This window comes from Oryzias melastigma, linkage group LG20 (genome assembly GCF_002922805.2).
Source record: "Oryzias melastigma strain HK-1 linkage group LG20, ASM292280v2, whole genome shotgun sequence".
Lineage (NCBI taxonomy): Eukaryota > Metazoa > Chordata > Actinopteri > Beloniformes > Adrianichthyidae > Oryzias > Oryzias melastigma.
The window spans coordinates 12,051,288-12,077,911 of record NC_050531.1 but is presented as its reverse complement, the minus strand read 5'-3'; the positions used below and the strand labels follow the sequence as shown (position 1 = coordinate 12,077,911).

Sequence of the window (26,624 nt, the reverse complement as noted above, 5' to 3'; positions counted from 1 at the left end):
GTTTGTTCTGCTTCATAATTTACGCGTTTTAATGCAAAGATGATATTTTCAAGGATGCGACCCAGGTGGGACTTGAACCCACAATCCCCAGCTCCGGAGGCTGATGCCTTGTCCATTAGGCCACTGGGCCTCTGCACAAAACCTACTTCATTTAGATAATTACATTTATTTTTCAAAATATGTAAGCATGATTTTGTGTGATTTCACTTACCTCTACTATCACAAAAAATGGTTAGATAGTAATAATAATTTTAAAAATCCTTCATTGTCTTAGCTTTGATAAATATTTAGTACATTAACAAAGCCTTGCTTTCTACCCATGTGCTTTTTAAAGAAACATGCTTGACAAACACACCCAGCCCACGCTTGTTGCATCCTGATTTGTGAGGCAATTAACAAAATATACTGTAGCAGGAAGGGCGAATGATTTAGACAACACACGTTGGCAGATGTTAATCATCCTGCAAGCAAGGTTTCCTCAATCAATACTGCATGCCTCAGAGCTCTGCTGGCTCCCAAATGTATTATAGAAAAAACAATCTTTTTTTAAATAAATAAATGAATGTTTCCTCTGTTTTTATAATCAACATATATTAGCAACACATTTCCTGAGTTGCCTTTTTTTCTTGTGACACATTCTATTTATATATATATTGTTTTGCTTATTTCACATAAAGATTTCTTTGATGTGGCTGCTGCACTGACGCCAACCTAATGCATACGTCCATGCTACCTAACCAACCAATCACGAGCTTAATTTTTAAACAAATCTAATCACTTTTATGATTTATTAGCTGCTCAGTGCATCGCCATCGCTCATCCTGAGGTACTTATCTTCTCATTATTGCAGCCAAGATCTGCGCCATATCTAACGTCAGCATGAGATGTAGGGAAGAAGAAAATACTCCCCGGGACAGACTTTACGAACATGAAATCGCATGATTTATATCAGACTAGAATCCAATTAGAGGAAGGGGATTGTGGTCCAGAAGAATCCCTGCTGTTTTTTCTTAGTAAAGTTTGCATGTTGTCCATGTGCATGAATTGGTTTTCCTGGTGAACTCGGCTTTTCCATCATCAAGAACATGTTTTATGAACTGACAGGAAGGTGTAGAGCTAATTGAAGAAGACTATGTAAAATAACTTCTATTAGTTACAAAAGTCTGGCATCTTTATTTATTTGAATCTACAGTTTCATCCTAACTGAATAATACAACTTCATATACGTCAGATTTTTAGATGCAAATATAATTATTGACGTCTTAAAGATACACAATGTTAATTTGAAATAAACATAATTTGACTAAAATTGTGTATTCTTTTTTAAAAGTACTCTTTAGTTTTGAAAAATCTATGAGAAATCCATGTTTATCCAAGTTAAATTTATATGAGTGTTTTATGAACAAAGGCGATAAATATAATTATTTTGTAATTAAACATTTCATTTTGGATGTTGTTTTCTTCTATAGATTAGATTCCAATATGAAGGTCAAGGAGAACTTTTAATCCACCAGTTTTTAACCCTTCCTATTATTTATCTTAAGGCTTTACAAATTAATCTTACATTTGAAATATCTTAAGGTGAATTAATTTTCACCTTGTCTGCAACCTGCTCCTTTCACAACCACAACACATTTAGTCCCTGACATCTTCCTTCACTAAAAGATTAATGTCTTTACATTGACAGGAAGCATGATACATTTTAATTAAATGACACAAAGGGAAAATATTTCAGGCTCAGATTAGTAATAGAGAGTTAAACTAGGAGACTTGTTCATAGTGAATTGCTTTTCAGTCTAACTGATTTATGAAGGGCTCGTCACAAACACCCACCACAATTCCAGGTCACCATCTTAAAACCCTTCTAGTTCCGGCGAGTCTTCCCCATGTTTGTTAATTTAAAGATGCCTGCATGTCATTGGCTTCCTGATGGATTTCTCTGCTGCGTGACAGACATCAGGGAGACTTCAAACCCAATCCTGAAAGGACCAAGGGGCTTTAAAAAATAAAAAGGAGGAGGAGGAGGAGGAGGAAAAGATGGGCGATGCATCCTTTGGTCTGGGTTCACAGTGAGTGACGCTCTTGATTCATCATCCAGCTTCCTCATGAGCAGCACAGATAAATAAGCTGCAGCGCACCTGCTCTTCATCAACAACTTCAAACCTCCACCGGCTGACCTCGGCCCCTGACCAAAGTTCAAGGTAAGTTTTTCATGTAAGGGTTATTAACTTTGGTTACTAAAGTGTGTTTCTGAGTGTTATTTGTTGTTTAGATCTCTGTAATAATTCCTTTCTATGGTGGAATTATAACACATTAGGCTTTAATGATTCATTATAATAGCTTTTTGACATTTTTTTATCTTTAATTTTAGCTTTGTGATTAGTAAAGACACTTATTGAGTTAATTTCTGCTACTTTGTAGTATACCATAATATTTTATTATCTGTATTATCTCTTAAACTTCAAATATGTGGTTCATCCTCCACTTTATTATTTCAGTTTTCAGTATCCGGAGACAGTTGAAGAGGCAAGGCGGTGTGCTCCATCCCTCCCAGTGCCTTGACAACCTGCACAGCCATGCTGCAAAGGAGAGCGGCAGACGTGCGCCTCTGCGCCCTCACGCACCGCTGGCTGCCAGCGGCGCTGGTGCTGCTCCTCCTCCTCTCCTCCAGCTTCAGCCGTGCTCACAGCACCACGGTGGAGCACGACTTCCACATCGTCCACAACGTTGACAACAGAAGTAAGAGCAGTTCTGCTTTCATTTGACCGCTTTGATTGTTGATCCAACTGTTTAGGAGGCAAAACATGTTAGTTAGTTGAGAGTTTTGTATTTTACAAGATACGAAACATTCAAGAAACTTTGATTTAAGAGTTTTTTTTCTGAAGTTTGAAGGAATTAGCTATTTTTCTTTATTAAGAAATAAATTAAAAATAATATAGTTATTGTGGTGCATTATTTTTTCAACCCTCTCCTAAAAAAAGTATTTTCAGCCTACTAAGAAATTTTGGAGCACTTTTGATGTCCACTATTAACTTTTTTTTAGTATTTCAAAACATTTATTTCTTAAATTAGTAAATTGAAAGGCAAATAAAAGCAAACAGTTAGAGTTAAGGTAAAAATGTAGATATTGCAACTAACTATTTTCCTTTTTCCCTCCTTTCGTGTGCATGACAGGAACAAAATGGAAAAAATCATTTTTATAAATTCTTTAGAAAATCCTGTTTTTATGACACAAAAGAAATTTTAAGGTAAAAAGAAACGATAAAAAGACAGTTTAAATGTTTCAGTTTGAGTAAAAATACCTCCTTTTCTTGTTGTAACAGATCAGAAAGTTATTTAATGACTTTAAATTCAGTTGTCATATTTATGTTGAAACGAACTCTTTTTTCCAGAAATGTAACCTGCTTTGCTCCATGTCTCCTTTTTTTCGGTGCAGGTCCTGAGATAGACCCTTTCTGGTATGTGGGTCGTGGGGTGAGACCCATCGGGCGCTTTGGGAAGAGACACATCGGTGCGGATCAGCTGGGCAGAGGTGGCATGCAGCCCGTCGTCAGGACATTGGAGCTGCTGCTCAGCAGCCTCAGAAACAAGGAAAACCTCGGAAAAGAACTGGATAGAGAAGACAGTGGCTGGTTTCCATGACCACATGCTCTCATTCATCCACAAACTTTTCATTTTTTTTTCAATTGAAATTTCTTTAGTTTTCTGTCTGTTTTGGCATTTTTCAGATCATTTATTGTCTGTACATAAATATGTATTCTATATTGATTAATAAATAAGGATGGTGTGAATATATTTGTCTTCTCTTGCGTCTCCACATTTCTAAAAAGTTTTCTAAAGAAGAAAAAACTCAGTTTTAGTTGGCAAATTCCATTTATTTTATAATACATTGTATTTCTTATAGTATTGTGGCACATAGAGAATCTGCATTTTTTTTCTTTTTTGCTTAATATTTTCCCCAACATGTCTGATGGATAGCAACAAACATTGCTCATAAAAGTTAAAGGCCCGCAATGTGGAGCTGTGCACAGTGAACCTCATTTAAACCAGACGTAAACAGGAAGAAGCTTGTATTCAAAACAAGAAGTCTTCCTGTGTGAATCCAGCTTCACAAGTCATAACAATTTTACAGAGTTTTTTGCAAACAACACTGATTTGTCAACTATGATTGGGCAATAAACACTTTTTCAATACCATATTGTTCTTTTCACACATATACATATATTAATATATTTTTTAAACTGATATCTCATTTTTTAACAATAGAAAAATACAGAACACTGATGATTGGACCCTTGCAGATGTGCTTCTCACAGGAAACCTTACATTGAATCGATTAAACCAGAAACATGCTTTTATACAAAACACCTGTGGGGAACGAGACTGACAGAAGTAAAGGATCGTGTGTAAACGCAAAGATGTAAACGGCTCCAACAATAAGGGTTGCTAAGTGACAGGAACGAAGCATTCAAACTGTGGTCCATCTGACCGCTCATGCAGCCCATCAAAAAAATTCCAGTTTTTGAACCGTATGTGCACAACTACATCCAACTTCTATGGTCACAGAACCAATACTGAAAGTGCTGCTTTTCAAATCTGAAGTCGACTTCGACAGTCTTCCTGTGTTTTTGTGAGATTTACCATCGACAGAGAATCAAACGGCGAATGCGTACTGACACTGAAAGCGCTGAGTCTTCAACACATGTGAGAGTTTGATTGGACAGATTGAGGAAGGCTCCTCTGAGGTGAGAATAAAGCCTTTGAATTGCAATAGTATACTCTTTTTCCAGTGGTATTGCATAAAACATTCACAAAGTACAAAAATAAATTGCTTGTAACAAAATCATGGTTTCATGGCGTTCTTTTGTAGAGACTTTGCAATGTAAAAACCTTCGCAAGATTTTTCCGCATGCAACACAAAAGTTCAGGCATGACCCTGCAAAAGGAGACATATCATTCAAACTAAAGGCCACGAATGTCGAAAGTAAACAGAGTAGGCTAAGTGACTGGGGACAAAAAAATGTTAATCTAAGTGGTTGACCTTGAAGGGTTTGCACTCAATGCAAATCAAAGTTCAAACATTGGTTGAACTTTTAATGGATTTATTTCAAAACCAATATAAGGCTGTTTGAATACAGCTAAATTAGGACGTTTTCCTTTATTAAAGCTTTCCTGAGCCAAAAGTGTTGATCACCTCATTAAAAGCAGCTTTCAAGATTTTTACAAAACAGTTTTTAATCAATTATTTATACATATATTTTAATGTAGGACAATTTTTAAAAAATAAAAATATCAGTGTGTGGCTCACGACTTATTTAATATTTTTTAACATTGTAATATCTGATAAAATATGACTTTAATTTTGACAAAAGTGCAATACTGAAGTTTCAGTACCCTCACTGACTGATAGAGATCAAACCAAAGAGGCACGCAAATGCTACAGTCACAAAAACAACTGCCAGGATCATTGATGTGGTCATGGATGAGGAAGGCGGCAATCTGGTGTCCCGAATGGCCCATTTTTACAGTATATACCCTTGGGCTACTGGGCGGCTTCTTAATATGGCCGTCCTGAGACATTTACAGATCATTCAGACAGAGCTGCTGCTGGCCATGTCTTTAAAATGTGCCAGGACGGCCACTGACCGATGTGGAGTTTTCAGAGAAAAATTGCTGTAAAATGTGCAACTTTTTCTCAAAACCTCCACTTCCACCGCATGGCGTGTAAAAATGCGCCTGCCGCCTTCCCCATGTGCGGCCCCCTGCCGAATTTGATGAAAACCTTGTATTTAGGCCACCGAATTATGGTATTTTTTAACCATTAAATAAAATTAATTAAGTCTACGTTGTCAACAAATATGTTTCCCTTTCAGTGATTTTTGGTAAGCTAAACATGCTAGCTGCTAACTGGGTTCAAACTGGCTGCAGGAAACCGTGGCGTGATAATTCTACGCTAGCTTTCAATAAATAATGAAAAATTTAATGTGGTCTGTAACTGTCAAACTTTCAAATATTTCATTATGAAAGTGTTTCTAAAGAGGGCTTTCAATAGGTAGATGATCCATCCATCCATCCATCTTCTTGACCGCTTCTTCCCTTTCGGGGTCGCGGGGTGCCGGAGCCTATCCCGGCTACTGATGGGCGAAGGCGGGGTACACCCTGGACAGGTCGCCAGTCCGTCGCAGGGCCTCAATCACACACACATTCACTCTCACATTCACACCTAGGGACAATTTAGAGTCACCAATTAACCTATGAAGCATGTTTTTGGACGGTGGGAGGAAGCCGGAGTCCCCGGTGAAAACCCACGCATGCACGGGGAGAACATGCAAACTCCACACAGAAAGGTCCCAGCCGGGATTCGAACCGGGGCCTTCTCGCTGTGAGGCAAGAGCGCTAACCACTTGCGCCACCGTGCAGCCCTAGGTAGATGATGTTTTCAAAATTCTAAATAAAGTAAGCTAAAATAAACATTTGGCTTGTTTATGTCATTCCCACAATATAATTAATGTAATATAGTTGTCTTTTCAAAATTATGCTATATTGTATATATATATTTTCAGTTGATTTATCTTTTGTTTTCATTTTTTACAAAAAAGAAGCTTTTATATGGGTTGCAACATGAAAAAATATCACTGAGAAGAGATCCAGAATAAAACTTGGCTCAGTCTCCACTGATCTACAGAAAATTTGAACCTTAAGGATATTTCCACAGCTTCACAACACTCCTGAAAACAGAGTAAAAATGCTTGTAAAGATATTTTTAGGATTTTAGGATTTTAAGGCAGACACAGAAAATCCTGGGTCACCCTTTTATTAGGTAACATGCACGAGCCAGTCCTGTTTCTTTTTTTTTGTTTTTTTTTTTCTGTGATGCAGTCGGCTGACGGATCGGTGTTTGGTGAGTTGCACAGGGCGGGTATTAGCCCTTGCTTGGCCAAGAGCTTGAGGCAGACGCTGAGTCAAGGCACTGGATGGGAAAGGGCCCCTGTCCCTGGGGTTCTGAGGTGGCCCCCAAGAGACTTGTGCTGTTGCCTGACACTATGGCCGAAATGCAGTCATCTGCTGATCTGTCTCCAACTTTTCTGAAGCTAGGAAAAGAAAAAAAAAAAAACAACTAAACAAAGATGCAGTTTGAATAAAGCTGGATATTCACCAATATGAAACTATCAACACCTCATGATGCGGATGAATACAAATGAGTCATTTCTGAATGTCAGAACAGTTCTCTTGGTGCAGTGTGCTACATGAAAGACCCTTGCAAATGATGCCCTAAACTGGACTGAATGATGTGACTTGCCACTCGTCATTGAAGCCACTCTGACAAAGCTACCTTGAATCAGAGCTGCTGCATGAATACGAGCAAAAAAAAAGGAGACAAAGAAGAAATAAAGGAAGCTTTGACGAAAAAAAGCCATTTAGGAACATGAAAAGCAGCCGACTTCTTGTTGGTTGATAAAGAAACCTTATGGTCCTCTTCTGCCTGAGTCTCCATTTGGCTCCTTCTCATCTAATGGGGCTTTTCAGATATTTAGTTTCTTTTTAGCAGGTGCATTCAGTCTTGCTTCCATTCAGGTGTATCGCGCTTCTTCAACAAAATGTAAATTGAGATGTTTACTAAAGAAAAATTGAAATGTTCCTCCTCTGCATCACACACTGCACGCGTCTAAAAGCTGCATAATTTATTCAAGATTCGTTTAATTCTGTTGCCAACTGAGGAGCAGTAGGTGGGTGATCAATTTGAACTCTTGGTGTGAATTGTATCAATACTACTAAAGTAATATATGCTTCTTTTGTGTAATATTTTAATACCTTTCAGCGGAGGAGCTGGGAGTTTCCTCCTCTGGTGTCGCGATGAGTCCAGAGTTTCAGGCTGCAACCAAACCAATTAAAAGAGAAAATGATGAGTAAAATTAATTATATATGGTAACAAATATGACTGTAAGATGTTGTCAAACCTTGGACTTTGGCTTAAGCTTGGCAAAGCGATTGCAGGCAGTCACATTTAACCCTGCAGTTTTCAGAGCTGATATTCTGGCCTCGATGTTTGATATCTTCACGCACAAAAGGATTCAAACAAGAAGCAATGTGTGCCGTAAATTCACTGAAACAACATGAAAAGGTTTAAAACGGTCAATAATCCCGCTTTGTACCTGTAGTTCCGACTGCTGGACCTGTGCTGCGGCAGTAGCAACCTGGTCCTCCAAAAAGGCCAGCTCTGTGTCAGAGGTCGCACAGCTGATACTGCGGGCACATTGTTCCAGCTCCCCCAGCGCTCCCTCCAGGCCGTACACCGCCCCAGCAGCCAGGTACACCTGCGGAGAAAACCAGTTGAAATGTAGTCTCCAAATCACAACGAATGTGGAGTCAAAGCAGTTTTTCAGCCTTACATTCTCCTCCATCTTGGTGAGTCTCTGGTCCAGCCTGCGGGTCTCAGAGCTGCTGGATATAGGAGAGGCACTCATGGATTCAGAGGGAGTGTAGCTATCTCCTCCTGCCTCCCCGATCAGCTCCTCCGTAGCATTTAAGACCTTTAGCACCTCTGTGGTGATGCTGCAGAGAGAGGCTGCCGAGTACTTCTGCTTCCAGTGGAGAAAGAAAATGACGATCAATCAGCAGAAAATAGCTACGTAATGCACATTTCAATTTAAATGACATAAACTCTCTATTAAAATACACTGAACACACATTTAAGATACCCCAGAGCTGCTGCAGTGAAAAGAGTGAAAAAGAAGAAAAGGAGGTTTGATGCTGACTTTCTTTTAATATGTATATAAATCACAATACAGACAGCGTGTGTATCTGCATAATAAACTAAAAATAGCAGCAAAAATACATCTCAATCTAAATCTTCCAAAACAACAACCTCCTAAAAACAATGACGACCGTCTCGTCATCATCTCACTGAGCTTAATGAGAAAAGATCCTAAACTCTCGACCTGGAAAAGTAGAAAGAGTTTGTAGAATCAGTATTCATATTGAAAGGCTTTTAATAGAATTGTGTCCAAAGATAAATTGAGAGTGGAAAATTAATTTAGGGAAAATCAAAAGAGTTGTTAAAGGGCCCTTGAAGATCTCTGATAAAAAGTGCTCTTTGAGAGTAGATAATGTAGTACAATAACATTTGAAAACAAAAGTCAGGGCAGGTAATTAGACTAAACGAAAAACTTTGCTTAAAAATAAAAAAAATTGTAATTTTCCCCTTAAGAAAGTGATCTAAAACTTAATGAAAAACAAGAAGAAAAGGAAAAATATTAAACCTTCTTGTAGTATTATGATGTTTTCTGACAATAATCAATGAGCACTACATTATGTTACTTAACATTAATATTATTTATCACCATATTACATATTCAGCACTTGGACTGATAAATAATAATTATTTCTACACAGATACAATTCTTGTATTATTGCAATTATGTAAAATATGCAAAAATGTAAGTAGAAATTCCTTTCAAGCACTTAATAATACAATATTTGGAGAAAAATATTGTTAATGGAGTCAATGTATTACATATGTGTGTTTACATGTGCATACATGCATATAAGCCAGTTTATATTTAATATGTAAAGTATATTTCTTTCTTTTCCTCTCAATTTATGAATATTAACCGAAAAAGGCTTATATATATATATATATATATATATATATATATATATATATATATATATATATAACTTTAAGCATTTTTTTTTTGCTTGAAATAAAATTTTCTGAATTTCGATTCTGTTTGCTGCTAAATTACATGCTCCAAAAGTTTTTTTCAAAACATACTCTCTTTTTTTATTTTTTATCTAAAAATTTTTTTTTAAATGGTCAAAAAGTGTTTCACAATCAATAATTTGAAGTTCAGTACCTCTTAAAATGAACTTTGTTAGCTTGCAAATGAACACGCACTTAAATATCAGTTTAATATAGATTTTTCTTAAGTAAAAAAACCCAAATACGAGTGATATCTCTTTCTTTTGTACATAAGGTACTGAACGATTTCAAAAATTAGGAAAATCTCTTCACTTAGAAAATCCTTAACATTTGAATAAACTCTAACATGGAGTCGCCTCGTGTGAACCATAGACACTTCTGATGGACTGAGAGATAAAAACTTTGTCACAAGTTGATTTTGTCGGAGTCCAATAATAAAGCAACTGACAACCAAGTAATCAACAAGCAAATGCAACCGACCAGCACCGTAACCAGCTAGACAACCACAAAACAAACACAACTAAAACTAATTTAGTAGTTTCTACACTGTTTTTATGCAAAATTGAGCTGTAATGAAGCAAATAACAAACATGTTTTCATTGTGGTGACCAGGAAATGAATATTAAATTGAATAAGTTAATTACTGATACTTTAGGATAACACTCTTAGGAAATAACTCTTGCAACTATAAAAAACAACATCTGTGACATATAGATAGTTCTCTTTTCACTTCTATCAAAGACTATATTGATTACTTGGAGCAGCTTTAATATAAATCCAAGCTCTTTTTAGTCTAGCTGGAGTAAACAGTTATTCATTAGTAGAGAGTCTTGATGGAGAAAGCTGCTGCTTTATTTATTTATTTTTTAGTTTCAGGAGATGAAACATTATGCAGGAAAAGGAAAAGAAGTAAAGAGCGACAGATCCTTTTCAGAAATGACTGGAGCTTTGATCAATAGCATTGGAGGGATATTGATCCCCTCTTGGTCTGAAGGGCTGAGATTCAGCTGGTGTAAGAGGGAGCTGTTCGGACGGAGAAAGAAATAAAAGGAGGAGGTATCCTTTTTTTCCTCCATGGACGCTGCGAGCATCGATTTGTGCTCGGTGAAGGAAGAATGGTGATGTCCTCTATCACTTCAAAGAGGCTGGACATCGGTGTGCAGAGAAAACTGTGAAATCCTGTTTCTTCACTCATGAAAACAAGCTAAAACGGAACAACAGAATTTTTATTAATGCAAATTTTTTTTATTTTACTGTTATTTGAGTCATAGGAGTTGTGTACACTTTAAATGAGATGTTTAAAATTAACCAAATTTCAGTCCAATCTATCATTAACCTGAGCTTTTAGCTTTTTTGTGCAACAAAATATACATTTTATGTAGATTTGCTTTATCCTCCTTTCCTGTGAATGCTTTCAATTACTATTTTTTTTGTTCTCAGTACGGCGCTCTTAAAGTATTTGTGAACTGTTTATTGCCATGTCTACGGTGGCCCTGAAGTCCAATCACATCAACAAATCACTAAACGCAGAGAATGATAACAGATCACAATGGCAATATAAACAAATAATCAGAAAAATAAAATTTTAGTTTGGAAATCAAATAAAAATTCCAGAAGCCAAAACACAATTCTAAAAAAACAAAACAAAATAAAAAAGTAATTTCCAGAAAGACTAAATGTTAAAAATGAAACAAAATTAGGAACTGAAAAAGCTAGGTAGTAAGGGACATCGCTGATTGGATGATTTTTATTTGTTCATCATTTAAACCAAAAGTTATTTGGGATGAAGTGATATGGATATGCTAATGACAAAATCATTACATATGTGTTGGCGCACTTGAAAAAACTCAAACGTCAAAAGTCCAATGTCATCATCCAGTTTTTTGGTCTGAAACAGGTACAGAAAATAAAACCTTGAAAGATAAAACATTTAGCAGATTTTTTTTTCAAAATCAGAGAAAGCTGCAGGATTTTGTTTTCTTCAGGTATCATTTGTTTAAGATCCCATATACTGATGCCCTTTAAAACGGTGCTTATCTCATGTGAACAAAACCTGCATTAAAACCAGAAGGACACAACTTGTTACGCTGTTCATCAGTCTGATGAATTCAAAAAGACGAAATGAAAAAACTCCTGCAGAAATGGATTGCGCTGGAACATGTGCTATTCACATCTTGAAAGAGGTGACGTCACTCGTAAGAGCACTAATGAAAAGTGTGACGTTCCCTCCACTGATGTTTGTTTATCTGACTTTAAGTTTCACCAGAAATGATTCATAAAGGGATAAGCTGCATCTAAACGAAAAGCATCAAACTATAAGCAATAGTTGCTGTTTTTTTGACAATTATTGTTCAAATTAGATATTTTAAAATCAATCATCATGTACTTGAGACACACCTCTTTATATTTAGTAGCCAGAAGGCTTGATGCACCCTCTCCCTGCAGAAGTAATTGTTTTTTTTCTGTCCAAGAGGAATAATCGCTGTTCTTGACATGAAATATTACAGCACCTGCAGCAATGTTGTATTTGACCTTTATGGGAGTTTTGTTATTAAAAAAAAAAAAAAAACTTTTTTGGGGCAAATCTTATGACAAATGACTCAAACAGCTCCAACACAAGCACGGAAACCAGGATAAAGTTTAATTTGAACCTTTATAAAAGTAATTTTCTTTTTTTTGGTTGCATTTTTAAAAAATATTTCTGTAATATTGGCTTTTTTCATCTTCTTCTACATGTGTACTTTCTTTCTAGTTACAAAATGTCCTCACCTGTTGTGAGTAAGGAGAGAGAAACCGATACTTCTGCTCTTTTCCCAAGTTATTCTGTTCCACCTGATTTAAACAGAAACATGTACACAACAATGCACACAATCAGAAACGCACACAAGACTAAACAACGCACAGAAAAACTGTACAGAACACAAGACAGGTGGGATGTATAAATGTTGGTTTAGAGATAGAATGAAAACACAATAAATGTCTGATCTCCTTACCTGGTTGTTTGCTAGCTCCCCCTCCTGGGAAGAAGGTGTCACAGCAGGTGAACTCACGTTGGATCCACTCCTGGTGTCACTTCTTTGTCCTGCGTCTTTCTCCACATCTCTACTGTGCTGCTTCTTACTTTGTCCTTTCATTTGTCTTTTCTCCTCTCTCCTCTGATCCTGCTCAGACACGTTCTCCTCCAAACTGGGCCCTCCTCTCTCTAAATGCCTCTCCCAAACTCCTTCCTCCTCTTCCCATGAAGGACTCTTGACTTGCTTCACACTTCCTTGCTCCTTGGCTTCACTTCCTTTTTCTCTTTTCTCAATTTCCCTGTTCCTTTGTCTGTCCGTGTCCTTTGGCCTTGATTTTGCACTTTCACAGTCCATCTGTTTGTCCGTAAACCACCTTTTGCTCTCCTCGTCAGACGAGCTGTTGTCTTTGCTGTTGCTGACCGATTGACTGAGTCTGGATTGTAGTTTGTCTTCCAGCAGGTCTGCACAAGGATCAGAGAGCTGTGGCCCTTGATCCAAAGACTGGAGCTGAGGACGGTTGAGGTCGGATGAATTTAAAGGCGTTGTGTCTAAATCCTCCCGTTGAGGCCTCGCAGCCTGAAAATTCAGGGTGTCCGGGGCGGCAGCAGCAACTGACCTGCTGTCGGGAACCGGATGTTCCTCACTAAGCCCTCTCTTTAGCAAGGCATTGAGTAGGAGACCACTGTTCTCCTGAATGTGAAGACAAAAGGACAGTCAAAAACATTTATGCTTGGGCATGTCAAATAAGAATAATCTAGAACAGTTTCTTATTAGAACCTGTGCTAGCGGGTAGATGGACTGTGCGTGGCTCTGGGATCCAGGATGGTTCCGTTCTGTCGAGGACTCCCTTCTGCTCTTCCTTCGTCGCCGGGATCTTCTTTTAGGATCACATTGCTTCTCCTCTCCCTCACTGCTGTCTCCTATTACCTGCAAAAAGCAGGTGAGTACATGTGGTCACGTCAAAGTTTGTACAGCATTTTCAAAGGCCATACGAATACTATCCTTAAAAGTAACATGCAGCTCTTTTATCCCTTCATCGTGGCTCTTTGGCCAACAACTTGAATAACTTGTGCTTAGTCATTTATGTTTGGATTTTCAAAGTGATCTGTACTAAAAAGGTTCAATCTACCGTCCATCGAGTCATCCATAATGATTGAAAACTCCATGTTTGACTTGGTTTTTTTACATTTTTTTAATTTAAGTCAATCTGCTGCAGCAGGAGGATCTTATTTGACACAAGGGGGATTTTATTTTGAAAGGAAGTTAGATGTGCTAAATTAAAAAAACAGAAGTTAAAGTTGTAGAAAATTATAATCCTATTATAATTCAATTGTCGTAAATATTTAAAAGCTAAATGTTATAAATGTATAGCCACAAAAAGTAGTTTTCTAAACTTGCAGAAGAACTTTGCAGCTCTTGATTGGTTTAAGTCAGTAAGAAACTGACCCAAAAAGGCTCTTTTAGCGTTCAAGATTGCAGAGCCCTGGTATAAACACATGCCAACTGTTGAGCACAGTGGTGGAAGGGTGATTATAAGGGCTTGTTTTTTTTTTTTTTATCAGAATTTTTTCCCTTGGACCAAAGAGCCACTAAAAACTTGTGAAAGTTTTCACTTACAGCCTCTTTGTTTTGTTTGTTTACCTTAAGGGCTTATTCAGACTGGAAAAGTCTGTTGGTTCCGTTCCACTTTAAGCACTGAACCTATTCAGACCCCATACTGAGCAAACTCAGAGAGAACCGGATCTCAATTCCACTGGAAACAAACTGAGACCACCTCAAACGATGGGTCCTGGTCCCAGACCACGGTCCATTTGGGTGCGTTCAGAATTAACATTTGTTCTGGATTATTGGGGTAAACGGGGTTTAATTTAAGTGAACTAAATGTGTTAGTCTGAATAAAGCCTTTGACTTCATGAAACTTTAAATTGTCCATAGATTAAACTTTTACAGTAATAGGAAACAAGACCTTTTTTTTTTAAAGGACAAAAAACAAAGATTTAGGCGCAGAACCTTTAACAGTTTTTAACAATCAAACTTTCCTTGCTTGCATTTTCTGTGCTTAAATAGTTTAATTCAGGGTAATTCATGTCATGACATGAATGGGTTTTACTCTTGTCTCTAATTCTTTTGCACTGATTTTATAAATGAGGTAAAATATTATGGAAATAATTAAAATTTTAATGAAATACGTCACCCAACAGTGCATCCTCTGCTTCTGATGCTTCTTTTATACCTTCAATAAAATGTGATAAAGGTGATTTATAGCATTTTTTTAAAGGATAGTCTTTTCTTGTAGCCTTTGCAGACGACATCTAAAGGTGATCCACTCTATTCCCAAAAGAAGGATCCTCTTTAACTTTTTTTTCTACATAAAACCTGAGTTCCATTAAAGGTCGGCTGAGCTGTGAAAGCTTTTGCAGACATTTCAAAAGCTTCTACCTCTTTTTTTCAGCAGGAGGCATTGAGTACAGACTGAATGCATTTTTCAAGGCCACCACAAAGCCCCTCAGATGTTTGACGTCTTTCTATTTTTCCCCAGACTTTTCACAAATCTGAAGGAGCTTCTTCGTGTTAGCATCCATCCTTGAATACTAATATAGATGAGAGGAAAATAGGATGTTTCAAATGTAGAAAAATACATGGATTTTTTTTATGTAAATGTAACTCTTTTATCTTGTAATTAACATATTAGCTTTCTAACTTTGGCATTACAAATTAGCTTCCAAATTGACTTTTTTTTTAGCTTTTTACTTCGAAAATATACTTTATTAGAAAATCTACATTCCAAATACAAAACATAAAGACTAAATAAACAAGAACCCAACAGGTTTATCCTGTTGCATAAAAAAGAAGCATCACCTTGGGGTTAAAGTTCACGTCCAGCGCCTGTGAATGAGCTGAGTATGGAGGGAAGTTCTGCTGCAGGTGTTGGTGGTAGTGGGGCTGCTGATGAGGGTGCAGATAGATATCTGGGGGTCCTTTTTTTCTAAACGAGTTTGGCAGAGGTTTACGAGGACACACCAAGGATGAGGCCTCGGAGTCTGAGTTGAGAGTTTCTGTGTTTGTGTACTGGCCGGAGGATGGGGACGTGATGGGGAGGTGCTGGGTGTAAGTCCACTCGGGATCGTGCTGCGAGTCCGTGTAGTAGGTCTCATCCGAGAGCTTGCGCCGAAACTGTCTCAAAGCCTTACTCCAGCCGCCCTCGTCTTCCTCCTCGGAGGCCGACCCCATCTCGTCGTAAGCCGAGACGACGTTGGACTCTTTTTCAAGCACGCTGAACACGAGGCTCTTCCGTTTGGTGAGGAGACTGGGCCGGGACAGCTGGGAGCTGTGCAGGGCGATCCAGTTCCCGTCTGGACTCTGGAGCACCGAGGATGCACCTGGAAGAGTCAAAGCAGAGTTTCACATGAAATACTTAAATAAAAAAAACAAAGGTATTCTTAACCTCTTGACATTTTCCAGCTATGAAAAATAAATTCCTTATGTTTAGTTTTATGTTAGTCTCAATAGAAAACAGAGTTTAGTCATCAAATAAAAAAAAAATATAAATAGTCTCTCAATTTTAATAAACGAAAAATATACATATATATATAATTTTGTTGTGTGCAGTTGTGTGTCATTTACTGGAATTGTCCAGTCGGTCCATGCTTTTCCAGCTGGGCAGAGACGCAGCTTTGGCCTCCCTCTTTAGAGAAGAGTACTCCTGCAGGTTACCACCTCCCGCCACTGCAGCCTCCTCCTCTGTTCTGAGCTCCGGAGCCTTTTCTGGGGAGTCGTCGCTGGTGAGGGAGTATGCTGATCTAGACCTCTGCTGTTACACAAGGAAATGTGGGATCAACGGTACGGGACGCAAAGGAAACAATTCCCCAGGCAGGGGCCAAACAGTAAAGGCTAAAAAGTAGATTGATTATTCTATTTTCCAGTTTAATTATTTAAAAAGGTTTAAATATGTTTGCTAAAATATTTGATAAAAATCTAAATTGAATCCACCTGCAGTTGCTGTTTTCTATAATTAAATGTAACTTGAAATTCTCAACTGAAATTGAAATTTGAAATTTTATCAATATTTTGTAATGAAAATGTAAGTTTTTGGATAAAAACTTCCATAGTTCCAGCTAAATTTATCAATACAAATCTCTCACATCCTGTGGTTATGCACTTTTACCAGCAGGGGGAGCTACACAACAAGCAAAGAGCTGGACTCAAGCCTTTTCACTGCACTTGTGTAATAAATTTAGATTCTCCTGTAATCCTTCCTTATACACCCAAATAGATTCAAACTCCCCCCAAAAAGTGTGGAGTTAGTCTTGTAGGGAACAGACAGAACATGAGACTGCAAAAGCAAAAATCTCCAAAATGGGAGGATTTAACCCGCAGGTTTGGTGTAACAGAGCAGTGTGCAGCTGTGAGTGAACATTATGCATTGTGTCTCTGTGAGTGTGTGTCTGCAGAAGGCTGATAAAGTGGTGGGCTGAGCGGTCTACAAGGATTCTCATGTATTTCAGGGGACTTTGATCTTCAACGAGTGAACCCGGGAGGAACAGAACAGAGAGGAGTAGCACTGATGCTCGGCACGCACACAGCAGCGACAAATCTGCCCGGGCCCCATCTGACATGTGGAGTGAAACAGGATGAACCTCTAGTTTGTGTGGTGGAGCAAAAAACAACCCTGCACACTTGTTTATACCAAGTAATAAACATCTATTTGAATTTCCAGGCAGGAAATAGCGCTATTGGAACAAAGATATTTTATATTTTACTACATATTTATTTGCATTAAAAACAAAAGAAAAAAATTGTATTTCGTGGCATTTTTGATAGTGGAAAATATATGATTTTAAATTGATAAAAACAAAAGAAAATTAAAATAAAGAAGCATTAAAGACCCACTCAAATGATAATCTTGATTTTAGTGTTTTTAAAAGTTCTTTTGGCATTTTTCTGATAAAGTAGGATATATATGTATAAAGAAAATTAGGCTTAAAATTACATTTCTGGATCATCACATTCATTCATATTGTTGTGAACCACAGTCGACAGGCCACAAGCTCCCTGCTCCGCTCCACTTTGATGCATCCACTTGGAGACAAATGGATCCAGCTGGCATCTGGGCTAAAATGCACAGCTGGATAGCTCCAATAGAGCTTTTTCGCACTGGTAATGTTAGATTGGGAGTGTGAGGGAGTGTGAGGGACTGTAAGATCGCAGGAGAGAAGGATGTTGGCTTGTTCAGCGCCCACAAATTTCCAGTGAACTACTGCAGCTCTGCAGAAATTATGTCGTAGAAAACGACACAGGTTTTGCATTTTGGCTAAAACTGAAATAACCACTGGGAGTGCTTTTACAAAAGATCAAAAGATGATTGGAGTGGGACTTTTGGCAATCCTTTATGCACATCCCTCCACCTTCTGTTCCTGAATTGGATAGTAGTTACTTAAATGATCACTGGAGCCAAGTCTCTCTGGTTAAGAAGAAAAAAAAGTCAAACTTCACATAAAAAATACAGCACTTGTGTTAGAGCAAGAGACTTTTCTAATTACTCATTTTTTTTCATTCAGAGGTTGGTTTTGACTTTATACATAATCTCAAATTTGTGTATTATTTGCAGCATAGTTTTTTTGAAAGGAAAGTTGTATAAAACTGTGGTGACAGGAAGCAGAGCTGGAAGTAGCAGAGATGAAGATGCAGAGTGACCAGGATGGATCAGGAAATAATCCATCAGAGGGATAGAACAGGTTTTGGAGAGGAAAGCCAAAAGGAAAAGAAGAAGATGTGGTGGATCCCAAGAAGATGTGGTGGATCCCTGGGTTGATTGGTAGACTTTGGTTTTGTTGTGTCCAATCCCCCATTTTTGATTCAGACTTCATTTCTACTAGTCAGGATCCTATATGTCCACGTGATGTGAACATGTATGGTCTATAAAAGACCCAACAGCCCGTTTTTTTGCTTTGCAGATAGATGCCTTAAATTAGGTAAACAGACTGACCCAGAGTGAGAAGGGAGTCCTGGAAGGGTCTTGCTTTGAGGTGTGGGGCTGTGAGGGAGAAGTCCCTCCACTGGGCATAATCAGAGACTGAGGCTGTGGCCAGACAAAATCATACTCTGTCTGCATCTCTGAACGTTTCCTCCTCTGGATGATCTGAGGGGAAAAGAAAGGAGGAACACAATGAAAGAGAGAAAACCACAGATTTTGACCTTGAAAGTGACATGCAATATAGGAGGCCTTGTTCAAAAAAACAACTCATCAAGGAGGAAATTCAAACACTTTTATGAACATTTCCAATGAACTTTCATCTAAAATTCAGACATTATTTACGCTAATAGACAAGAAAGTGAAGAAATGACGGTTAAAAGTGAAACAATGTCAAACATGTCCACTGTAATTAACCCTTTATCACCTGAGATGTAGCCGACAACGCTTAAAAACACACACACGTTAATGTACCGCAACTTTTCAACCGACAACGCAATCAACATGATTCCCGCAGATTCTCAAGGAGAGAAAAGCAGCAAAAAGAATGTGCAAGAATTAAAAATGACAATAAGTTAAATAACATCAATACTGTAGCGAAAACTCTGGTGTTAAAGGCTTAAGTGCATTCAAATGAAACATTGTTTAAAATAAAAAAAAAGAAGCAAAGCTTCTGTTTTTTACATGAAGGATTTTAAACATCTACAATACATGAAATTATCGTCTTGTAAATGAAAAATAAGTTCCCTGTATTGTCCCTTTCTCCATTACACGATTTATTTTAAATTCAAGTGTACCATCATCCACTCACAGTACATAATATTCAATTTGCCATATTTATTGTTATAAAGTAGAGAAAAACTTGAAAAAAAGTTTCTAAACGTACTTTTTGCACAATTGTTGTGGCCAGTTCTTCTATGAGCTCGTCTTTGTTATCCCGCAGATACCGAGCCTCATTCTGCTTCTCCTACAACACACAGGCCATAAAGGAGAAATATTAGGTTTCATATTAACAAAAAAGTCACAGAGGAAAAAGAGAGATAGGAAAGACAAAGCAAAAGTGTTAATAAAAGTTATAAAATCATGTTTTTTCACACCAAGCTGTCGGGGAACTCCTCTGCCTTTGTGATGGCCTCCTCTATAGCTTCCTCAGCAACACGAAGGGCCACTGTGAGCGTCTCTGCCATGCTGTGTCCTGCCATCACACAAAGAGATAAGCAAGGTCTAAGATGCAGACACACAACTCTCCCATCATGTTTCCTCCTTTAAAAAAGAATCTGTAAAACATTAAAGAGGTTTTTTTCTTAAACCAAAAAATGTTTCGGGCACAAAATGACCTCAAGCACGACATATAACAGTACATTTATTATAGACTAAAATGGCAAAAAAAAAGAAAATTTATTCCACAAACTGTGGGTCACTTTGTGTAATTTTAAGATGATCTACACAGTATTTTCTAAAAGGTAAAGTCCCATCTGGGGGAGGGGTGAGCTGCAGACACAGCTGCATTTGGGAATCATTTGGTTGTTTAACCCCCCAATCCAACCCCTTATTGCTGATTGTCAAGCAAGGACGCATTTAGTCTTATTTTTAGTTTTTGGTTTGACTGGGCAGCTACAAACAATAAATAATAATTAAAAAAATAGAAAACCCCAAACTATTCCTCACCTTCACTGTGCTTGTAAAAGGCGGAGTCGCTGCCACAGATGCTGCCATCGTTGTCGTTGCTTCCCTCTTGAATGCTGCTTTCTGCAACACAGACAGTCAAAGTCCTCTGAGAAAAAGCTTAACTCTGATTCCTGTCGCTGAAATAAAAAGTCTGCCCGTCAAACAAGGTATTAACGCACCACCACACGCTAAAAGTAGGCTACACAACACAAAATGGAGCAAAACGTCGAGCTGCTGTCAAATATGTCTCAACTTTATTATCTCGAGGACTGTTTTGTTTCTTCCGCTGATTTTATGGGTTGAGATCCCAATCTCAGAGGATTCCTGTTTCTCTTCTGTACGCAGAATAACAAAGTGACAGCTTGAAGGGAAATTTGATTCATCTTTGAATTTATTTGGGTTTTCAAACAGAACATAAAAATCTGTTTTTTGTTATAACCCAAACATCTTGAGATTTGCTCTTTTTTTTTTGAAAGGACTGTTTATAAAAAATATTTTGAAACACCCACACACACTTTCACTAAGACCACCTTATTAGAAAAGCTGCAAAACGGAAGACGGTGTAATAGGTGATGCAGGTAGATGATGAGGTGGATGAATTATGGCTCATCTAACATATTTAGATAAAAGTAAAGCATGAAGATGGACTGCAAAAGTTGCAACTGCAACTCATTTAGTTGCAGCTGAGGATCCAGAAATAAAAAACATAAAGACCCACTTCAATTAAAGTAGTGTGATTTTAACGTGTTTTTGTGCAACTTCTTTAATAAAACAGGAACTATATAAAGAAAGTTGAGCTTAACATTGCATTTTTGAGTATGTCTTTATTCAAATTGTAGCAGCAGACAAAAAAATGCTGTTTGAAAAAATGTATTTGCTACGTAGAAAATGCACTGGGTGGTGACAAGTTCCCTTCTGATGCATCCACTCATGTAGCAACTAGATCCATTTACGTCTTTGTTTCCCCCGTCCAGCATCTGCCTATATAGCTTTAATATTACTCACCTTTTTAATTGTACTAGAAATGTTAGCTTGGGGTGTGAGGGGGTGTAAGCTAGCAGGAGAGCATGTAAACACAGATCTCTCAGTTAAGGGTGACAGAATTTCTAATGAACTAATGCAGAAAATATGTCCTAGAAAAAGACAGTTTTTAAAAATTATTTTTGCCTCCAACTCACCTGCAGCGGCTTAGAATAAAGCTCTAAGGGAGCCGGCAGATTGAGTGTCTGACAGCGTTTCCTAACACACGCTTGTCTCCACAAATGGCAGATTACATGTCTTCTTTATTTTACAACAAGACATCTCTAGCCGGTTTATGTGAGGGATAAAACATTTGGGCCGTGTCAGACATCAAGCAAGATTACGGGTGATGAAATGATTCACGCCAGGAGACAGTCAGGCTTTAAATAGTGACACTCACAGCCAAAAGAGACACTACTCTCTGCTTGGTCAATTGCCATTCGTTCCATTTATGCCTGTTGGTCACCTATGACTCATATATGTCAGGGCAGCTATCACACAGTGACTAGTGAGACACAACAGTGACACATTAATGGACTCAGGGAGGCCATGGTGTTCACTGTGGCAGGGATCACTTTAGGTCAGTTAGTCTGGATTTTGAAAACAATAAAATAATTATTTTAAAATGAATCAAACATGGCTGCACTGTCGTAGTGGTTAGCGTTCTTGCCTCACAGCGAGGTTTGACTGTTCGCCCCACAGGTAAAAACATGCTTTATAGCTTCGTTTGATGTCTCTAAATTGCCCCTAGGTGTGCATGTGTGTGCCCCTGCAACAGACTGGTGATCCGTTGAGGGTGTAACTCCCTTTCACCCAACATTTGCTAAGTTGGCTCCATTGACTGTATATGAGAACTGGACTGAGTGACCCCTCCCCCTCTCACAGTCTAATTGTCCTAATTGGTGAGAGTGGTTGCCATAGAGACATTGGCTATTTCTAAATTCTTTCTCTACTCACTATATAGTGCATTTGCCGTTTTGTAGTGTTGTCCCAATCTAGAATTCCAAAAGTGCCATAGGAATTTCCCAGAAGTCTTTGTGAAAAACCAGTGTGCATCGATGATCATTGCATTAGCAAATATAGACCATAATGCATTGCATTTGACATTTTTCTTTGCAAAAATAATGTGTTTAAAGGAAAGTTTTCATTAAACCATCCACGATTTCATCATCAGAACACAGTGGAGTCATAAATAGACATTGTAAAAGGCTTGTGTTGATTAGATTTTCACTTTGTGAAATCGGTGATGTCATGTCCAATGCTTGGAAAAAAAAAAGTACTGAGCATAGTTTATAAATAAAATCCAGGCCACTATATAGTCCTGCACTATGTAGTTTTTTTAGGAGTTAGGGAAAGAATTCAGACATAGCAAGTAACTTAGACTGTTTCTGCTAACTGAGGATTTTTGGCTCCAACATGGCAACTTAATTGAGATTTTGGGGGAGGAGGAAGTAAGTCATCTTACGTCACACTCACTCATTCCAACTCTCTTATACAGTCAATGGTTGGCTCCAGCAACCCCATGAACATTAAAGGGATGCAGCAGGTTCTGAGGATGGATGGATGGATGGATGAATGAATCAAATACATTTACAAATACAGTATTTTATGAATTAGTTAGTATAGCAACAGAAAGAAAAATAAAGAAGTGGGAACATAAAGGCGCAAATAAACCATTTGTTTCCTACAATCCTGCTGTCTTTTGACACTAAACGTTTAATTTGGTTATATTATTAACAAATTATAGTCTTTTTTTTAATAAACTAAGCATGAAGAACTTGAAAGTAGCTGCTTCAAGAATTTCTGTCCACAGGTCTGCAAATGAGCCAAGAGGATAACAAACATTCCCTGCTTGAAGTAATTGTTTCTATGATTTTTGTGACCTTTTTTTGTTCATGTGTTTACATTTCTTATTATTGGACTAAAGAGACTCATAAATTACATTTTGACCTTTTCTAAGCTCAGCAGCAGCAACAACAAAGATCCTTCTTGACTCGAATAGGCAGAGAGCCGGGGGGCACAGTCAGTTTGAGTTAGTTACCTCTGCACACTTGCTCGAATTAAAAAAGAGAGTAGAAAAGATGTGGTATTTCTATAACACCTCATTGTTCAGTGTTTCTGTGGCCTGACCTCTTCATCCATACACTGGCTCCTCTCTCAGATCAAACATTCCTGAAAAAATATGGCTTAATGGGACTGTTTCACGCAAGAGAAGTCAACAGAAGGGCCCTTTTGCAGACGGCACACTTTGGAGTGAAACACAGAGTGACATAAGTACAGAGTATGAGGAAAAAGAAATGGAAAGAGATGAGAGTGTGATAATAAATGAACGGTAACAACACTGCTGGAGTGGCAGCAGCTGCTGCAGGAGGGTGAAGGAGAGTCCAGACGCTTTGCTGTCAATTACAGTGCAGCATCTGGGGAGCACACGCCGCCTCATAAACAAAGTCCTCACAACAACGGCTGAACAAACAGGATGTCTGTTAACAAAGAGCAGGTTGGCATGAGGAGGAGAGAAACTTATTGTTATAGCTTTAATTAAGAGAATATTAGCTTTTTTTGTCTAGGTGATGCAAATGGAATTCAAATTTGTCCCTGAGATGGAATGTAATAATCATACTTGATGGAGGAAGTGATCAAAACTAGACGCTGTTTGTTATTAGCAGCATTGCAAAAGCAGTATATGTGTGCAGACGTTAATTGACTACAGGGGGAACCTGACCTTTAAAGTTTAAATGATGGGAGAGAAATTCAAAATCAAGGAGTATTAAAGGTCTCCAGTAATTAACTTTCTCTGTTCTACTTTCACATTTTCAGAGAGCCGCCAAAGTCACCCGCCCTGATTGGGCTAATCTTTTCGATGCGTGAACCAGAGCAAGAGCAGAGGGGGAAAACAACCCAAACAAAAGCCTGGAGGGACCGAAAATACCAATCCCACACAAAACCTTGGCATGAAGGAAAACGGTTTTATAACACAAGCTTTACAACTGGGAAATGAGTTCTCTACCTGCTGCAACCTTTAATGATTTCCAGAAGTTTCAAAACAAAGAGTGGGATGATGCACATGGATTTCAAATAAAACAAACATTCTTTAAAAAAACCAAAATGCCCTTAAATTTAGATCAAAGGAGGCCCAATGTGTGTGCCAAGTGTTTGGTTTTAAGTCATTTTCATTCCTCAGATCCATAAATGCATGATGGCCAAAAAAAAAAAAAATCTGCAGCCTCTGAGTTTAGCTGTTTGCTTTGAACAGCAGCAGTAGCAGCTTCAGGCTCCTGTTTAACTTTCCACCCTCTATTCCTTCCAGACAGAATACTGTTCTTCCATATCTCATTCTCAAAACACATAAGAGGAAGAAAAATCCCAAAAGTGACAACAGTGTCAAAAATGTCCAGTTTTACTTCTGCTAAAATGTGGTGGAAGATTTGGGGATACGTTGTATGTGTAGCTGCAGGTTCTGCTCTCTGGATCAAAAGCCTGACATCATTTCTACAGCTGGTCAGTGATGGATCAGACTTGTGTGCACAGTTCTTATGTTCCTTGGGTCCAACAGGCCCAGATTTAGCTATCTATGGGGTGCAGGTCGAACATCAGGGAGAGTTTGGAGTGTCATATCCCCCCGAGCTCCTAAAATGCATGGAAGACCATGATATCAAATCCCTTCATCTATCCATATATCTGTCTTCTCCTTCAATTCATTTGATTTGTCTTATAAGTTTTATGCTTAATGCTCTTCCTGACACTCATTAACGGCTTTCTATTTGTCAGTTTGTCAGTCCTTCCTTATGTTTTTTTGTCTTTTACTTTTTTTTTTTCACCCGTGCATATTTTGTGTTTTTTGGAGTTCATTTTTTGTCCTTTCTATTTCTGTAAATAATTTTGGATTTGTGGAGGATTTCCCCCTTGCTCATGCCTATTTCTGGCCTTGAGTCCAACTACAGTTTTTTTGAGACACTTAATGCTTTGGACAAACTGAAACATTCTTGACATTTGTGTTTTTCTTTTGCTAAATGTGCATTTTTGATGAAGCCACTTAGAAAAGCGGTGAAATGTTTTTAAAAAATAACTTTTTAAGTCCAGTAGCTATAACTTAACGCAATATATTGCATTTGTGCAGCAATACAAAGAGCTACAATGGCTTAGCTCAAATGCAGCACCACCACCATCTAATTAATGATATCCCTCCTGTCTTTAGACACTGTAAAGTAATATGTGTTAACTTGAATGGGTTGTGCAAATAAAATGACAAGGGAACCATTCAGAAATGCTGGTATTCTGGGTTTTGAGCTCCTAAACTGTGGAAACAACAGGACCCCACCACCACCACCACCACCATCCTCCCTTCTCTGAAAACCAACAGGAGAATTGTTCAACATAAGCCCCATTCACCGAATTTCATGCTGCGCAGCCATCAAAGGCTTCACATTTCACAGTCTTTCATCCAACGCTTTATGGGATGAGATCCTCCTGAGCAGCTCCGAAAAGCTTTTTTTCGCCCCATTTGTTAGCTTGTGATCTCAAACTTATTGATGTTATTTTATTTTTTTAATCAAATATCCCTGAAGGATCCACTCTTTTCCGATTTTGTTTGTGCCGACCCAAATAGGGAAGCACTGATCCACATCCACCTGAGAAATCAGAACTAAAAGGTCCAGATGGCTCACTGACTAACTGCTCCTCTGCTGCTGGTTTGAAGGTCACATGTCGTCTTTGGTTTGATTTCACTGCCACTTTATGATTCATTTAGAACAAAACTATCAAATTTACACACAAATAAAAACCAGTCAAACCTAAAATAGAATTTTCACAATCCACCCAGCTTTACGTTCTCTTTTTGCAGATTCATCCACAAAGCTGGCAGGTCAGTTCACCCGTTAGAGAGAGATTTGTATTAGACAGAGAGCAGTCTGTTTGGCTCATGCAAGCTGGGAGACCATCATTCGAGTGTCATAATCCTCCATCCTCTCTGAATATGGAGGAAAAAAAACTCAGAAGGGAGCTATATTTTTTTTTTCCTGAAGTCAAGCCAGATTGTGAAAACTGAATTGTGGGTACTAGGAAGGTGCAATTCTAACATGTGCAACACAATTTATAAAAAAATGTAAGTTGTAAATGTAGATAGCAACCAGCTTCTATAAATAATCAAGCTTTAATCTATTAAATTGAAATGATGCATTGCAGGTGGAAGTTTTAGTGTTCACTTTTGGAGACACAAAATAGTAATTTTAAAAAACAAATGTATCTTTTT

At 38.0% G+C, this 26,624-nt stretch overlaps 2 protein-coding genes and 1 non-coding gene across 6 annotated transcripts in view; 1 reads left to right on the top strand and 2 right to left on the bottom strand.

Annotated features, from left to right (window-relative positions):
- Positions 1-57: 57 nt before the first annotated feature.
- trnar-ccg lies at positions 58-130 on the bottom strand. The gene has a single exon. It is a non-coding gene; the product is annotated as a tRNA-Arg (tRNA).
- Positions 131-1,961: 1,831 nt separating this feature from the next.
- On the top strand, positions 1,962-3,795 carry prlh2 (prolactin releasing hormone 2). Its single transcript, XM_024280365.2, has 3 exons — positions 1,962-2,201; positions 2,499-2,739; positions 3,437-3,795. Exons 2-3 carry the CDS (start codon positions 2,577-2,579, stop codon positions 3,640-3,642), a joined length of 369 nt encoding a protein of 122 aa, XP_024136133.1. The 5' UTR covers positions 1,962-2,201; positions 2,499-2,576; the 3' UTR covers positions 3,643-3,795.
- A 3,062-nt stretch (positions 3,796-6,857) lies between these two features.
- LOC112151346 (myosin VIIA and Rab interacting protein) overlaps positions 6,858-26,624 on the bottom strand; it is a 113,093-nt gene continuing 93,326 nt past the window's right edge. The window contains exons 5-18 of one of the 4 annotated variants that reach the window (XM_024280215.2): positions 20,357-20,437; positions 19,786-19,883; positions 19,575-19,655; positions 18,704-18,856; positions 16,342-16,528; positions 15,577-16,097; positions 13,495-13,644; positions 12,697-13,407; positions 12,473-12,535; positions 8,391-8,579; positions 8,154-8,315; positions 7,959-8,054; positions 7,813-7,873; positions 6,858-7,091 (exon numbers count right to left, since the gene is read on the bottom strand). In XM_024280215.2, coding sequence (XP_024135983.1) covers positions 7,042-7,091; positions 7,813-7,873; positions 7,959-8,054; positions 8,154-8,315; positions 8,391-8,579; positions 12,473-12,535; positions 12,697-13,407; positions 13,495-13,644; positions 15,577-16,097; positions 16,342-16,528; positions 18,704-18,856; positions 19,575-19,655; positions 19,786-19,883; positions 20,357-20,437 — 2,603 coding nt within the window. In that variant the 3' untranslated portion in view covers positions 6,858-7,041. Of the gene's footprint in view, positions 7,092-7,812; positions 7,874-7,958; positions 8,055-8,153; positions 8,316-8,390; positions 8,583-12,472; positions 12,536-12,696; positions 13,408-13,494; positions 13,645-15,576; positions 16,098-16,341; positions 16,529-18,703; positions 18,857-19,574; positions 19,656-19,785; positions 19,884-20,356; positions 20,438-26,624 lie in introns of all 4 variants that reach the window. The other 3 variants (XM_036217373.1, XM_024280217.2, XM_024280218.2) reach the window with 3 other exon arrangements.

Excerpts from the sequence above, each read along its gene's own strand:
- prlh2 (XM_024280365.2), top strand. The coding sequence starts at position 2,577 with ATGCTGCAAAGGAGAGCGGCAGACGTGCGCCTCTGCGCCCTCACGCAC. Across the intron at positions 2,740-3,436 it reads CCACAACGTTGACAACAGAA|GTCCTGAGATAGACCCTTTC; the intron begins GTAAGAGCAGTT and ends TTTTCGGTGCAG.